This window comes from Nelumbo nucifera, chromosome 2, assembly GCF_055504915.1.
Source record: "Nelumbo nucifera cultivar China Antique chromosome 2, China Antique-T2T, whole genome shotgun sequence".
NCBI lineage: Eukaryota > Viridiplantae > Streptophyta > Magnoliopsida > Proteales > Nelumbonaceae > Nelumbo > Nelumbo nucifera.
Window position 1 is genome coordinate 54,916,209 of NC_142650.1, and position 16,191 is coordinate 54,932,399.

The 16,191-nt window shown below is 40.4% G+C and overlaps 1 protein-coding gene across 2 annotated transcripts in view; it reads right to left on the reverse strand.

Annotated features, from left to right (window-relative positions):
* Window positions 1–10,849, reverse strand: part of LOC104601289 (uncharacterized) — a 38,706-nt gene extending 27,857 nt beyond the window's left edge. Inside the window, exons 1-4 of one of the 2 annotated variants that reach the window (XM_010264583.3) lie at window positions 10,697–10,849; window positions 10,573–10,605; window positions 8,508–8,711; window positions 25–217 (exon numbers count right to left, since the gene is read on the reverse strand). In XM_010264583.3, the coding sequence (XP_010262885.1) occupies window positions 25–217; window positions 8,508–8,621 (307 nt within the window). In that variant the 5' untranslated portion in view covers window positions 8,622–8,711; window positions 10,573–10,605; window positions 10,697–10,849. The remainder of the gene's footprint in view (window positions 1–24; window positions 218–8,507; window positions 8,712–10,572; window positions 10,606–10,696) is intronic. The other variant, XM_088897764.1, reaches the window with a different exon arrangement.
* Window positions 10,850–16,191: the final 5,342 nt, after the last annotated feature.

Genomic DNA, 16,191 nt, shown 5'->3' on the forward strand with positions numbered 1-16,191 from the left:
AGCACAAAGTCAAATGACCATTACCACTAGAAGTTTTCATATGATCATAGTCAACAGCACATGGAAAATCTTCAATTGTTAGGCACTTTTCTGAACTCCCTGAGTTATAGCATAATATGTTATCCACTAAAACCTTATCATTTCTTGGTTCCGCTAATAAATGCTGAACTTCTAGTTCATCTTCTGTGGTAGGTAGATAGGATCCATCTCCATCCACCTAGAAGCAAAAGAAGATAAAGAATAACAAAAGTGCAACAAAAAAATAGTTACCAAGAAACAAAATCAAGAACATATCACTAACAATAAGCATCAATGACTATGATTAGAAAACAGAATGCAACTGTGTCAGCAAAGGTAATGACCCTTAAAGAGGAAAAATGAAATTTTCATTCTCTAAGTAGATAAGAGTTTTAAGGGATCAGACAACAACAGTGATTTAAAAGGCCAACATGAGGCACACCTAGGCCCCCAGGCGAGGCGCATTTTAAGATATGCATCTTACATAGCCTTCAGGCGCAGCACTTTCAAAGAGCACTCGATGTGCACCTGGTACGTCATGTGCTTCAGCCCAAGTGCATGCCTTTTGAAAATTTGTGCTTCAGCCCAAGACCCCCCCACCTCCCCCAAACTAGTGCTATGCATTCTTCATTCTCCTTAGCATAAAAGATTTTTATTAAAAATAAAGAAAAAATGAGATCCTCCTTCCTCTTCTTCCTCCTCCCCCTCCTCTTAAGGAAGCTTACGCCTCTTATGTTCTGAACTACATGCCTCACGCCTCTAGGTAGTGGAAGTGTGGAATGCCTCGCATCACGCCTCTGCATTTTGAAACATCAGTTGGATTGGATGTAAGTGGGTGTATATTATTAAACATAAGGTTGATGGCTCTGTTGAGAGATTTAAGGCATAATTGGTAGACAAAGGATATACTCAGACTTGTAGCATTGATTATCAGGAAACCTTTGCTCCAATGGCTAAAATAAATTCCACCTATGTGATCATGTCTCTTGTTATACATTTGTCTTGACCTTTATATAATTATATCAAATGGATGTGAAAAATGCTTTCCTTAATGGAGACCTACAAGAGGAAGTTTATATGAACTTGCCTCCAAGAGTGGGCCTTCCTAACAATGAGGGAAATGACTACCATCTAAAGAAGTCCCTATATGGATTCAAACGGTCTCCCAGAGCTTGATTTGATAGGTTTAGAAAGGTAATCTTGAAGCTTGGGTTCTCTCAAAGACCAATTAGCCATCTCTTTTACCTATGTCTAAGTCTAACTAGACCATATATATCCTATGCAGTCAATGTGGTTAGTCAATATATGCATGAGCAAAACCTCTCACACTATCAACAAGACTCTTGCTTATCTGAAGGGGTGTCCTGGCAAAGGAATGTTATACTCCAATCACAAGCATTTGAAGATTCAGGCCTACACATATGCTAATTAGGTAGAGCCAGTGGATGACAAGAAATCTACTTCTAGCTATTGTGCCTTAGTTCGGAGCAATGTGATATCTTGGAGGAGCAAGAAACAATCCATTGTCGCTCACTCCAATCTAGAGGCACAATACAGAGTTGATGGAGTGTCAGAGTTGCTATGGTTTAGGATCTTGTTAACAGAAATGGGAATTCAAGATGAAGCTTCAATGAGACTTTATTGTGACAATCAAGCAACTCCAATCATTGCACATAATCATGTTCAACATAATTGTACAAAATGCATTGAAGTGGATAGACATTTCGTCTAGAGAAAATTTTTAGTGGAGAATCTTGTTTGCCCTTTGTAAGATAAAAGGATCAACTTATTGTCTGCCTTATTGAAGGAGTTCACAGGCCAAAGTTTGATAGTAACCTAGGCAACTCAGGCATGATACATATCTATGCTCAACTTGTGGGGGAGTGTGGAGAATATGTAATGAATTGTCTTTTGTAATATTCCATGGGTATTTTAGTATTTTTCCTCTTCTTTTGTATTTGGGCATCCATGCAAGGTAATCTTGTATTTTTCCTCCTCTTGATAATAAATACAATTTTTTTTGTAACAATGACCAAACACACCATTCATAACTTTGCTCTGCTTCTTCCTCATCTCCTCCTAACTTCTTGCTTCTTTCTTCTCAATCAACAACTAAAAAGAATTTCTAGACTTCCACCAAAAAGTAAATGCAAAAAGATGTAGCATGTAGTAATAGTAGCTAGGGTTTTATAAAGCATGTGAGGCTATAAAGAAGGGGATGATCGGAAAACATCTCATTTTGACCAAGGGGCACATCGCTAATTATCAATAAAAAAAGTTTATGTTTTCAAAGACTTAAGAGTGTTGCATGCATGATTTTAATCATTGTATTTTTTTTTTGATAAATGTGGTTTTAATCATTGTATTTGTAAACAAGGAAATCTTCTATTTTCCAAAGGGTTCACCAATGCCCAAATCAGCCCCCACTAAGGGAAAAAAACGTTTGGAGAAAGGAAAAAATTTTAAAAAGTGAAAAAAATCTATAGAATTTAGTGACCACCATGCTAAATTTTTAGAAACTGGTGATATACCGCTCACCTCGGAAGCCCCTTCGAGGGTGGCTTAACCTCCTGAAACAGAAAGTGGAGAAGAAGAAGAGAAGGGAAGGTAGGAAAAGAGGGATTCAGTGAGAGAGAAACAGAGGATATTCATTCTTGCCTTTCATTGTAAGAGTATGGCCTTATATAGCTGGCCTACAGGTGTAATCATAGAGGGAATATCCTCTGATTGGCAGGATAACTAACTCTGAGAAATATCATGGAGGGAATATCTTCTGTCGGCAGAATCACCCTTTCTGTGTGTAACTAATTCTAAGGCTCTATCGCCTGTCCCTGAGGCTCAGTCGTCAGTCCTTTCTGCCTCCTTGAGTACTACTGATGGGTAGTGGCCTGCTCCACTCCCTTTGTTGGGTTCGGGGAAGGTATTTGGGTCCCAACAATTCCTCCCTCCATAGCAAATGACCTTGCCCTCAAGGTCTAGGTTCGGGAACCTCTCATTCAGCCTTAGACAAGGTTCCCAGGTGGCGTCTTCTGGGGGCAGCCCGGCCCATTCTACCGTGGCTTCTAGTACAACCTACACACCTCGTCGGACCCATCGGAAATCCACAATTTTGATGGGCTCTGTGTAAATGTCCCCTTCTTCAGTGAATTGGGGTAAGCTAGATGAGGGATAGGAGTATGATTTCCCACAGCCTCCTTGAGAAGAGAGATGTGAAACACCGGATGAAGCTTCGAGGTAGCAGGGAGGTCCAATCTGTAAGCAACAGGACCCACTCTTTCCAGCACCTTGTAGGACCCATAATACCTGGGAGCTAGCTTGTGCCAAGCCCGTCTTACCACTGAGACCTGGCGGTAAGGTTGGAGCTTAAGGTAGACAAAATCACCCACCTGAAACTCTAATGGGTGGTGGTGAGAGTCATAGCTGATCTTCATTCGTTGCTGGGCCTTTGTCAAATTGGCCTTGAGCAGTCTAAGAATCTCGTCTCTTTCCAGTAGGCGAGTCTCTACTTCTGCCACCTTGGACGACCCATATTCATAGGGTAATATGGGAGGGGGTTCTCTGCCGCATAGGGCCTTGAAGGGTGTCATCCCTACAGCTGACTGATAAGTTGAGTTGTACCAGTATTCTGCCCACGGAAGCCAGTGGGCCCATTGTCTAGGCTTCTCCCCTATGAAGCATCTAAGGTACGCTTCTAAGCATCGATTAATGACTTCAGTCCGTCCATCAGTTTGCGGGTAATAGCTGGTGGATGGGTGCAGTCAGGTTCCTTGCAATCTCAAGTACTCCTTCCAAAATGAACTTAGGAAGGCAGGGTCACGGCCCGAGACAATGGATCTTGGTGTTCCATGCAATTTTGCCACGTCCCGTATGAAAATGTCGGCCACCATTGCTGCAGTGTAAGGGTGAGGCAAAGCAGAGAAATGGCTATACTTGGTGAGGCGGTCAACCACTACCATGATGACCTCTTTTCCTGCAGAACGAGGAAGTCCCGTGATGAAATCCATGGAGAGGTCTTCCCACACTTGCTCTGGAATCTCGAGGGGTTGTAGAAGGCTCGCGGGTGACTGTGAGGAGTATTTCTACTGTTGGCAAGTTGGGCACTCTGATACATAGTGCAGCACATCCTTGCGCATTCCTACCCAATGGTAGTGGCTGCTGAGTCTTTTTAGGGTCCGTAGCACCCCTGAATGTCCTCCCAACGCAGAATCATGAAACAACCGTAGCAGTTCAGTTTTGTGGGTGGAATTTGGAGCAACCACAAACCAACCCTTGAAGAAAAGATCAGGTCCCACAATTTGGTAACCTGGAACCTGAGAAGGGTCACGTTTCCACTTTTCCCTGATGTCTTGCATCTGTGGATCAGATCTGGCTTCTTGCCGTATAGCTTCAAGTAAGGGAAAGCTGGGTTGAGAGCAGGTTAGTTGGGCCAGCTCTTCTACCCGTGATAAGGCATCAGCTACTTTGTTGGCAAGCCTAGGTTTATACTCGATGTGGTAGTCGAATCCCATTAGTTTACTAAGCCATTTTTGCTGCTCTGGGGTGTGCACCCTTTGTTCTGCTATGTACTTCAAACTTCGTTGGTCTGTCCTTATGATAAATTGGCGTCCCAATAGGTATGTACGCCATTTCTGTACTGCCATTACCACGGCCATCATTTCCTTGACATAGGTGGACTGATTTTGGTGTGCTGCTAAGAGAGCCTTGCTGAAATAAGCAATGGGTTGCCCCTTCTGCATCAAAACGGCCCCCACTCCGACACCCGATGCATCATACTCTATCTCAAAGGGCTGAGAGAAATCCGGAAGAGTGAGGACTGGAGGGCTAGAAACTACTGTCTTCAAGTCTTCAAAGGCCCGTTGGGCATCATCAGCCCAACCAAAAGAATCCTTCTTTAACAGGCATGTTAGAGGGGTGGCCATAAGCCCATACCCCTTAATGAAGCGCCTATAATAACTAGTAAGCCCAAGAAAACCCCTGAGAGCCTTTACAATAGTGGACTTGGGCCATTTTTGGATGGCATCTATCTGGGTCTGCCATGACCCGCCCTGTAGCAACCACATGGCCTAAGTACCAAATCTGTCTTTGTCCAAAGGAGCACTTTGTCAATTTGGCATGCAACTGGTGCTCTCTCAGAATTGTGAGGATAAGTTTCAGATGTTTCATATGGGTGCCCCAATCCTTGCTGTAAACCAAGATGTCATCGAAAAATACCATAATAAATTGCCTTAGGAAAGGCCTAAAGATGTCATTCATGAGGGCCTGAAAGGTGGAGGGGGCGTTGGTAAGACCAAACGGCATAACCAGAAACTCATAATAGCCATCGTGGGTCCTAAAGGCTGTCTTGTGGATATCAGCCTGGTGAACCCGGACCTGATGATACCCGGACCGCATGTCCAATTTGGAGAACACTTGTGTTTCCCCTAACTCGTCCAGCAGTTCATCAATGAGAGGTATTGGGAACTTGTCCTTCATTGTAATCTGATTCAGGGCCCGGTAATCTACGCAAAACCGCCAACTACCATCCTTCTTCTTCACTAAGAGTACGGGGGATGAAAACGGGCTGGTGCTGGTCTATATATGCCCCTTGTCCATTAGCTCTTTTATTGCCTTCTCAATTTCCAACTTTTGGAAATAAGGGTATCTATATGGCCTCACATTGGCTGGTTTGGAATCTGGTAAGAGGGGTATCTAATGGTCATGGGCCTGGGGTGGAGGTAACTGGTTCGGTTCCTTGAATATGTCACCAAACTGATCGAGGATCGATCTTAGGGTCTGGTGTTGGGCTTCAGTGGGTTGGTCACAGTCCTGATTGTTTAAAATTGGAACTGTGGGCTGAATGCCCAAGTGCATAAACAAGGGCTGTCCAGTATCCTTGGAGGCCCGTATTATAGAGGCTAAAGTATCACCTCGGGGACTAGGGGGCCACACCCCTTGCAAATGGCAGGTTTGTCCATTTTGGCAAAAATCCATCGTCATTCTGGCCCAATCACACAGTGCAGGACCTAGGCCACGTAACCAATGGATTCCCAAAATAATATCAGCCCCCGAGAATTCCAATGGGTGGAGATCTACCACGAAATTATGGCCCTGTATGAGGATCCTTTCCTTCTTACATACACCATCACATAACATCTTATTCCCATTAGCCACATGGATTGAAAAGAGAGGAGTGGGGTGTATAGTCATACCTAGTTGCTTTGCCAAATGGCAAGTGATGAAATTCAGAGTAGAGCCACTGTCAATCAAAACCATCACAGATCGGCCAACCAATCTTCCTTCTACTTGCATGGACTGAAGAGGGTTGAGGCCCATAAGAGCGTGTAGGGAGATCTCGGCTCCAACAGGTTCTGGTTCGCCTGATATCAGCTCACAGTCTTCGATGTGCTCTGGTTCTGTCCTCTCCGGTTCTCCCTCTGTTTGAAGGAGAAATACTCGCTGGACCCGGCACTTATGGCCCGGCCCAAACTTATCATCACAGTTGTAACAGAGGCCCTTCTCACGTCGGGCCTACATCTCAGCCCACGAGAGGCGCTTGAAAGGCACAGTGGGCCTAGGCAAGATGGGCTTCTGAGAATCCCCAACTTGTTTCTGGGGTTGCTATTCGGCCCGCTGGAGAGCCCTCACATTCGGATAGGATGGCTTGCTAGTCCTGCGCATGCTATCAATCTTCTCTTCTTGCAAGCGAGCCATACCCACCGCCGCCATGACTGTCGCTGGTCGAAGAGCTCTCACTTCCAAGCAGATGTCTTCTCTGAGACCTCCCACAAAACACCCAACCAAGGCCTTCTCCGGCCATCCATGTACTCTGGTCGCCATTCTTTCGAACTCGAGCTAGTAGTCTGCTACTGTCCCAATCTGTTTTAGTCGAGTGAGGAGTTCGTCGTAATCCACGAACGTCGTCGGCTCAAAACGGATGCACAGAGATTCCGTGAACTCCGCCCAAGTTACCTGAGGATGGGTTTGTCAATACCACTGGAGCCAGAGAATAGCGTCTCCTTCTAGGTGAATGGAGGCGATGGCGACGCGCTGGTGTGCAGGGGTTTCATGATACTCGAAGAATCTCTCTGTTCTGAAGATCCAAGGAATGGGATCTCCACCGGAATAGTTTGGAAAATTGATTTTAGTAACCTTTCCGGCGGGGTAACCCCCAGTTCCCTGGCTACCGGAAACAGAGGCATCGGCCCCTGTTGGCTGACTAGTCTCGCCGGATTGTTGTTGGGAGGCGAGGTTAGAGATGACCACCTTGAGATCCCTGAGTTCGTCCAGTACTTGGTGGAACCCAATCTCAAGTTGGTCGACTCTATCTTCCATGGTAGAGGATCTTGTCTGCGGCATAGCTGGTCTGCAACCTTGCTCTGATACCAACTTGGTGAGATACTGCTCACCTCAGAAGCCCCTTCGAGGGTGGCTTAACCTCCTGAAACAGAAAGTGGAGAGGAAGAAGAGAAGGGAAGGTAAGAAAAGAGGGGTTTGGTGAGAGAGAAACAGAGGATATTCATTCCTACCTTTCATTGTAAGAGTATGGCCTTATATAGCTGGCCTACAGGTGTAACTAATTCTGAGGCTTTGTCGCCTATCCTTCCTGCCTCCTTGAGTACTGCTGATGGGTAGTGGCCTGCTCCACTCCCTTTGTTGGGTTCGGGGAAGGTATTTGGATCCCAACAGAAACCCTCTTTAAATATGGGCCACTTAGGATAGGACTCAGAATGGACCTTATATAGGGATCATGGATTCAGTTTATGCGAAAGATGAAGGCCCTATGCATTTTGGCCCAACAAAACCTAAGGAGGCTAACTTCTATTACATTAATACAACTCTCTTGCAAAGACAACTAACCTGAATAACAAATATAAATTGATTAAAGGCAAAAAATCATGCAATTAATCTGAGAAATAAATAAATAAATAACAACTTCCAAAATTTAGACTTCAACAATGTTGTTGAATAAGCTGCCAGAGGACACCACATACAAACTAGACAAATATGGTTAATGAAAGCTCAACAAACTGTTCAGACTTCAGATTAGTCAGTGCCCCAAACATTCCACGTGATGGGCTGCCATTTTAAGCATGCTTTCTATTGAATTAAATCAAGCCAGGCTTTGAAGTAAAGGTTATGTAACTCAGCAGTCAACACCAGAAGACAACTGTAATTCTACAAGGATTTAGGGAAAAGATATCTGAGCCATAAATGGAAAAGGGACAAAGAATGGATAAGTTTGGAGAAAGAATCTTGAACAGCTTAAAGTATGAACTGCATTCTACACTATCAAAGTATTTAGTTAGTTAATTTCTAAACAACTTGATTGGCTACCTTCAAAACAATAATAAAAATAAGCAGATAGAAAGATTAAAATAAAAGTACTTCGAAATGTCAAGGACTAAAAACCAAATAGTGGTTCTGTGGCTGTATACTGATTTATTTTAGCCACTTTTCAACTCAGAAAGAGGAGAGATAATATCTATTGTTCTAAGTGAGAGACTCCATACCCGAACGAGTTTGTAGGTCAATGCGTTCTCTTTTTCACTTGGAGTCATGGAAGTGTTTCCAGATGCATCTTCCATAGTCCCACATCCAAAATTTTTTTGCTGATTTCCAAACATTTTCTTAAATGCCAGTCATACTGGTAGTCATGAGAAGGAACCAGGAAAAAGCATCACCACTTAGCATTCATAGATTCGTATAAGTCATTCCTGCAATGTGCATCCAAAGAAAAGCAATGACAAGTTATGAGGCCCATCACTAAAAAGCTATGAAAAAACAAGATCATTGGCATGCGAAATATAAGAATCTCAGCTTACAAGTAGTCAATAAACTAATTGATAAACATCATAAATTTTATTTATAAATATATCCTTCTATTTCAACTCAAATAAAATTAATCATGGAAAGTAGCAATTCTGTATATGTGTATTTCTATGTAAGCATGTAGTCTGTTTTCCTTTTATTCTACTCATATATCAAAATTTAGGTCACATTTTTGTCAAGGACCATACAAGTGACAACATATACTCCAAATAGAGCAGGCCAGGTTGCATAGGCATTATGAGTAATGGCACTTGCATTGGTCTATAGAAGGTTAATTGGATAACAAGTTCTGTTGGGAACCCAGCACATTGGGTTTGCCTTGTTTTGTAGCATCCCATTCATTGCACCATTTCTCCATTAAAAAAGAAAACAGCCTTGGGCAGAGATGGGGGTGCCAAAGAAAATAATTGGTTGCAAAAGAGGCCAAGCCAACTACACCAAACATTTTTCATCCAAAACTTGTTGAAAAGCAGCTGTTAACATAGTTATTTGATGTATAAAGTGTACTATCCAAAAAAAAGCCAGTCCAAACTTCAGCCCAGAAGTGGATAGTTCATTGGTTCTTTAGTTGTTTTCCCAATTTTAAACAAGGGCTTCAGGAAAAAATGAGTATTGCTTTGTAGTCAATCAGTTCTCCATGGCTCCATGCACTAGGGGGCACCGATTTTCAAGCTTCCAACAAAGAAAAAGGTAGCACGTTTTTTTTGGAGGGGGTTATAGTAATAATTTATTGCACTTGCATTTTGTTGATACTCTTTATTTGCAATTCCGTACCAACTTTCAGACCTATAGTTGTTATTCCTTCTTTCAAATTTTTGCAGTCACTAGTGTTTCTGCCTATTTCACGCACACAACTCCAATAAATTAAATGATGATTCATATGAGGTGTGCATATGTAAGAATAATTAATACAACCGATCACATTAGGGAGGCAATAATTATGTCATCTGATTCCAATAGTTGTGTGCATCCGATGATAATAATGCATCATCAATTCCACAAAATTAACTATAACTATGCTTATAATTGCAATTATCAGTTTAAAACCATAAATCACTGTCAGTCACCATTGTCAATATTATTGTCATCCTTACCATTCTGGTATTTACTATATACAACCTCAGCTTGTAACCTTTTTCTCTTTCTTTTTTCCTTCTATATTTTGGGGGCATGGGAGAGTGAGGTGGGAATTTGTTAGACGGTGAGGCCGGGTCCTAAACCAGGAATTTAGTAGGAATACCAAACACTTTACCAATTTAATAAGCAGGTCAAGAGCCCATCTGAGACCATGCATTATCGTCATTGTCATCATATCATTACATGATTATTACTAATAATTACCAAAACGCGTCCATCAAAAAGATGATGCAGCAACACCAAAACGCATCCATCAAAGATGATGCCGTATTCGTGCATGTATGCAACACCAAATAAATCTAAAAATGATGCCGCAATACGCATTTCTCAAATAAAAGATGAAACGGAAAGCCAAAATCTAATTACAACGGAACCGAAGTTCACGCGAACAACAAAACTTCCATCTTCAGCACTCCAACAAAATAAGTACTGCGTACTGAAGATTCTCACAAATTCAAGTATATGACTGAAAAAAATGCACACAACACAATGCTGCAATCATTCCAGTTGACATAAAGAATAGCCGTCCAAGGCGAAAACTTCAAGAACATAGCTTGGAAGGAGAAAAAATAAGAAAATAAACCACACAAGGAGGTCGAAAAAGCATACCTGATTCAACAATCGGAAAGAACCAAAAATGAGCTGAAACAAACACAAACACATACTGAAACGCTTACTCAAAGAAAGATCAAAGCGTGAAGAGATTACAGAAGAAGAAACGAAGAAATCTTACCTCGTGATGTAAGCGAGATCCCGAGTGAATGTTCGACACGGAAAAGCCAAAAACCGCCAAAGTGAAAGCAAACGAGAGCAAGCGAGCCGGCGAGTGAGTGAGAGTGAGAGAGAGAAAAGAGAGGGAAACCAAAAGTAAAGAGGAGAGAAGATAGTTGTTAGCTAAGGTGCTTTACCTTTTTCTGCGACGGACGGACTCCAAATATTTTATTCAAAATGAAATCATAATCCTCGTTTTAAGTCCGCTGCGTGGACACGAGGCGACAGAAAGGACGGGTAAATGTCCTTGCCGTCCACGTAGATGACGACGTTAGTACTTGTCTGTGACGTGTGAAACGGCGCCGTTAATGTAGCGTAGAAGAAATGCGGCGAATATTTATTCGGATTTTCTACCGAAAAGAAATTATTTATTGCCGTCTAATCCTGCAATTAATCAAACCTTAAATCACGTGATGCGACTCCAATTGACTCCCTCTGACGAATGACGAATCTCCTTTTTCTCTGCCTTCGGTCTTGTTTCTTTGCGCGGACCAAACCTGGACCAGTTAGGTGTGTATGATTCCATGCTGGAAATCAGATTTGCTACTAATATAGCGCGCCTCACACAAACCGTGCAGCCGTGCAATGGGAATATCTTTAGTTCTATGATATCATTCATGGGAAACTATTCTCAATGCACGGCTGAAAGTGCGAGATTGGTATCAAGCGCGTTCTGTGAGCAAATCCGGATTCTACATGCTGCTGACCCAAATTAGATCTTATGATTCTCACATTCAGCTCCTAATCAGGGCCGTCTGATGCGAAAAAAATTAAATCCCACGATCCTCACGTTTGTTCGGAACCAACCGTCGGATGGGCTTGTAGTTCACTTGATCTGCATCGTGGAAGTTAGTCCCCGTCAAGATTACAGGGTTGGGCCCACTGTTCAGTGCATCTCATGACCACGTTATTCTTTGTACGGTCAAAAAAAAAGGAGCAGATCCCAATTCAATGCGAGTAAAAAGTGTAAAATGGAACTGGTCTCATTATTAAAAAATAGGGTAAATTGGTTGATGCTAGCCATGTTTCTGTTCAACCCATGCTTAAACCGGCCCGAACTCCGCAGGACAAAATGTTTTTCCTCAACGTAACATCATCCGTCTCTACACATATAATAGAATCCGATCATAATAAAAATTGTGTCAACATGGTCCCATTATGATTTGTATCTATCAATCAGTTGGGATTACTTCCAAACACCCTCCCAACACAATCTAACATTGTACATCTCATCATGAGGCTAGGGACTCATCATAAAAGTGTGATTGTGTGACCTGCTATGTATGAGATGTGTGGTGTCAAATGATGTTGGGCAAGTGTTGGAATGTATTTTGTTGGCAGTGATGGGGGCTCATCAGTACAATTGAGAGTAACCATGTAGGTGAAAGAGTTCGGATCTCTTACTCGTGAAGAATCTACCCACACCCACCTACATGATATGGCAATCACATAGGGAACATCTCATGCTCTTACATATATTCATGAAGAGATGTTCCCAATGCACGAAAAATAGTGTTTTATGGGTAGGTGTGGGTAAAGTTCTTGTTGGTAGGAGATCCAAAGTCATAAACAACGTGCAAATATAAATTATGTTGGAACAACTTTTATTGTAAGCTGGTGCCTATTAGAGTGAATCAGGACTTGGAGGCTCCCAAATGAAATACTTCATATCTCATACCGTGTGAATCTCAGCCTCATGGTAAATCCCAGTCTCACACTTGGGATCTACTGCACACAAGCAAGGGTAGAGCCAAGGGTGGCGGAGGGGGGCCATGCCCCCCCCCCCCCATGCCTTTAAAATTCCCACAAGACCCATTTAAATTTTACTTATATTTTGACTTCCTTACCCATGTTTCTTAGCTTTTGGCCCCCCTATCCATGCTTTATAGGTTTTGACCTCCCTTGAAAACGTAGAGAACCACCACAATATATTGGGAACATTTCCTCATAAATGAAAAGGGAAATATTTCCAAAATGTAATTGTAATGTCTGTTGGGTAGAAATGTGGAAACAGCTCGTAGGTTACAGATCCAAGCCTCCAATCTCATGGCGAGATTGTTTGATTGTATTGGAAGCGAGTTGGACCGATTGAGTTGGGAGCAGATCCCAACTCAGAGCGAGTCCGGATTGAGTTGGGAGCAGATCCCGTAAGAGTGTCAATCATAACCACGTGGAAAATTAATAAGCCACAGGGACTGACAGAATATTCCTTATACGTGGTCTTTTCTATGTGCGTGGCATCGACGTGCATTGATAAATACGTAGATCATCATGATGATTCTTTTGCTGGTACACCGTGGAAAAAAACGTTTCTTATTGTAAGCTCTGCATTTTCTGTTTATGGCTAACCATATAAAATCTGTCTTCATTCTCGCAGTAAAAAGGCACATGCAAGTAAGAGAGTAAAAGATGAAAATGCATATTTGGATTTTAATTTTGTTTACTTTATTTCTTTAAATATATAAACTTATATTTTAAATTATATTTTGTGGCTCCAGATTATTACCCACAAAGAAACTACGCCCACACATTTGGAACATCTCAATTGTTATTCATATAGAAATATCGTTTCTAAATTCTAATGTACAATTATAGTGTCTTGTGGATTATATATATATATATATATATATATATATATGCGTGGGCAGTGTCAACTGTGGGTAGAAGATTCAATTATTCTAGCTTAAGGTCTGGATCTACCTATAAGGTGACAAGACACCACTACCACACATTGGGAACATCACAATTGCCATTTATGGGAGATATTTCTGGGTACATGTGGGTAGTGTCATTGTAAAGGGACTGGATCTGTTCATACAAAAATTGTACCAACATAATACGTAGCAAATTTGAGCTTCTCTAAGTAACAAAGTTAGAGAGAATGAAAGAGAGGAATAATGAGACTTTTTTGTATAAGGTAAGGTAATAGATAAGTAATGGTATACCCACCTATGGGTTGCCAAAAGGAACAATCTCTTAGAGAAGGTGCACCTTATTAAAAGAATTTTATAAAGGAATGATTTTTTTTTTATAAGTTTTCATCTCAAAAATTGTTGGCGAGGTCACCATCCAACTTCCTTGTGTTTGATAGTATGGAATTTTTATGGGTTTTTGCGTCTTGTTTGTGTTGGGCAACCAAAACTACTTTTCCTAAAATTTAAAACATTTCAATTCTATAGTTGATGGTTATCATATTTTGTCAGTCCAGTCAGCTTGTTTAATATGTGAAAATGATTAAAGCAAACCAAAGACTATAAGCATACTTAGTCGTTTTTTTTATTGCATTGATATAAATTTGTTTTTATTTCTTGTAACTTGTAAGCTCGTGCAAGTGATTGGGGATTTTAATCCTAATGATATTTTGAATTAAGGCTATGTGTGTTTCAATATAAAAATACGTAGAAAAAGCTCTTGGCCCAAAATATTTGAGAAACTTTTTTATGTTTGTTTTACTATGATATCTTTATTATTCTTCCCACTTATGTTAAGATAAATTGTGGAAAAAGAAAATAACATATGAATTGTTGAAGAAGTTTGGAAAAGTTAATACCCAATTTATAGAGAAATAAATGTAGTTTCCAGTATAGGTGTAACTTGGGTGGGTCCAAATCAAGCTTGAACCGACATAGCCTGTAGTTTTGTATGGGATGGGCTTAAATTTCGATTTGGGCCCAAAAGTTCAAGTTTTTTTATTTAAATTATTTTTTGGGATGAATTTTGACCTAACCCTTAACTAGTTCAAATCCAGCCCAGCTATATACATATCAGATATATACACATACTTGCATATATATATGATTTATGTCAAACTTTAGGTTCCATTTGGTTTGCAGGAATAGGGGTTTATAATTGGAATCGAAATGGGCCATTTCGTTTTTAACTGTTTGGTTGGGCAGAATTAGAATCCCATTCCCATTCTTGGTGGAATGTCATTCCCCCATTTGAGGGAATGGCCATTCCCTCCCTCTCTATTGGGAATGAAATCTCATTCCAGCTGATTTCAATTCACATTTCGATTCATGTCTAAACTCTAAACCAAACAAACTATGGGAATATACCATTCCAATTTCGATTCCGATTCCGACCATGAACCAAACGAACCCTTAGTTGACTAACCAATTCAAACTTGGCTCAAGCCTAAGCCTAACCCAAATGCATAAATTTCCAATTTTCAATTTAGGCTAAGCTCAATTTGGACAAATTGGACTTAACCTCCAGCTCAGTCTGGGCTCAGGCCTTAATGCCAGATTCTTAGTAGGGGTGAGCAAGAAAAACCGAAAAATTAACCGAACCGAAAATTCCAGTTAACCAAACTGATCAGTTTGGTTTTGGTTCTGTACTTTTAATAAACCGAAGGTATCAGTTCGATTTCAATTAACCAATATAGAAAACCAATGGTTAACCAAACCAATCGGTACACATATATTATATATATTTTTTATATTTTACATTTTTATATATAAAAAATTAATAAATATGCATTATATATAAATATATGTATTTATAATATAATATATTATTTATTATTTTTTTAATATATTTATATATTTATTTATAATATATACTATAAATATAAAAAACCAAAAAACCAATGAACGAAATTGATGGTTAACCGAATTGGTCAACCGGTTAACCGATCAGCTTTGGTTCGGTTTCTGTATTACTGGTTTTTGCAAAACCAATAATACCCATTTGATTTCAAAAATAGTCCCACAGTTTGGTTAACTGAACCATGAGCACCCTTAATTCTTAGGGTTGGGCATAGGTTGAGCTAAAACCTAGTCTAGTCCACTTGACTTGCAACCCTACTTTGCAACAAATGGTATGTAAATATTTTATCTCATGGGTATGTTAACATGGCCAAGAAGGAATGAAATGAAAAAATGTCCCTACTTATTTTAATTTATTTAAAACAAGGAATTATGAAATTATACATTATTTGTTCATGTATCATTTTTTAAGCCCATCCATTGGGGTTTCTTAAACATAATCTTGAATTCTTAATAAAGCAACCAATATATATATATATAGTACCCATTTTTTTAACAGAAAATTGTTTTTAATAACAATCGAAAATGCTCCACGATCAACTTGTTCCACCTTTTTTTGGTGCATATATGTGAGGTCAACTAACCATACCACAAAGAGATTGATATTACATAAATTTGATCCTATACCTTCACATTTTAAAGGGTGTTGTCTAATGCACATTTTTTTTTCAGTTTGTTTAATGTACTAAGCACATTCATGGGGGTCATGAACCAGGTTTTCAAGCCTTTTATTGGCCAATGTGTTGTAGTATACTTTAATGATACTCATATATAGCACTAATATGAATTCACACTTGTTGCATCTTCAAGATATATTCATGATCGTGTGTAGGGAGCAACTTTATGCAACCATGAAAAAATGCATCTTTAACACTATTATTGCACCATATACATATTGTATGAAGAC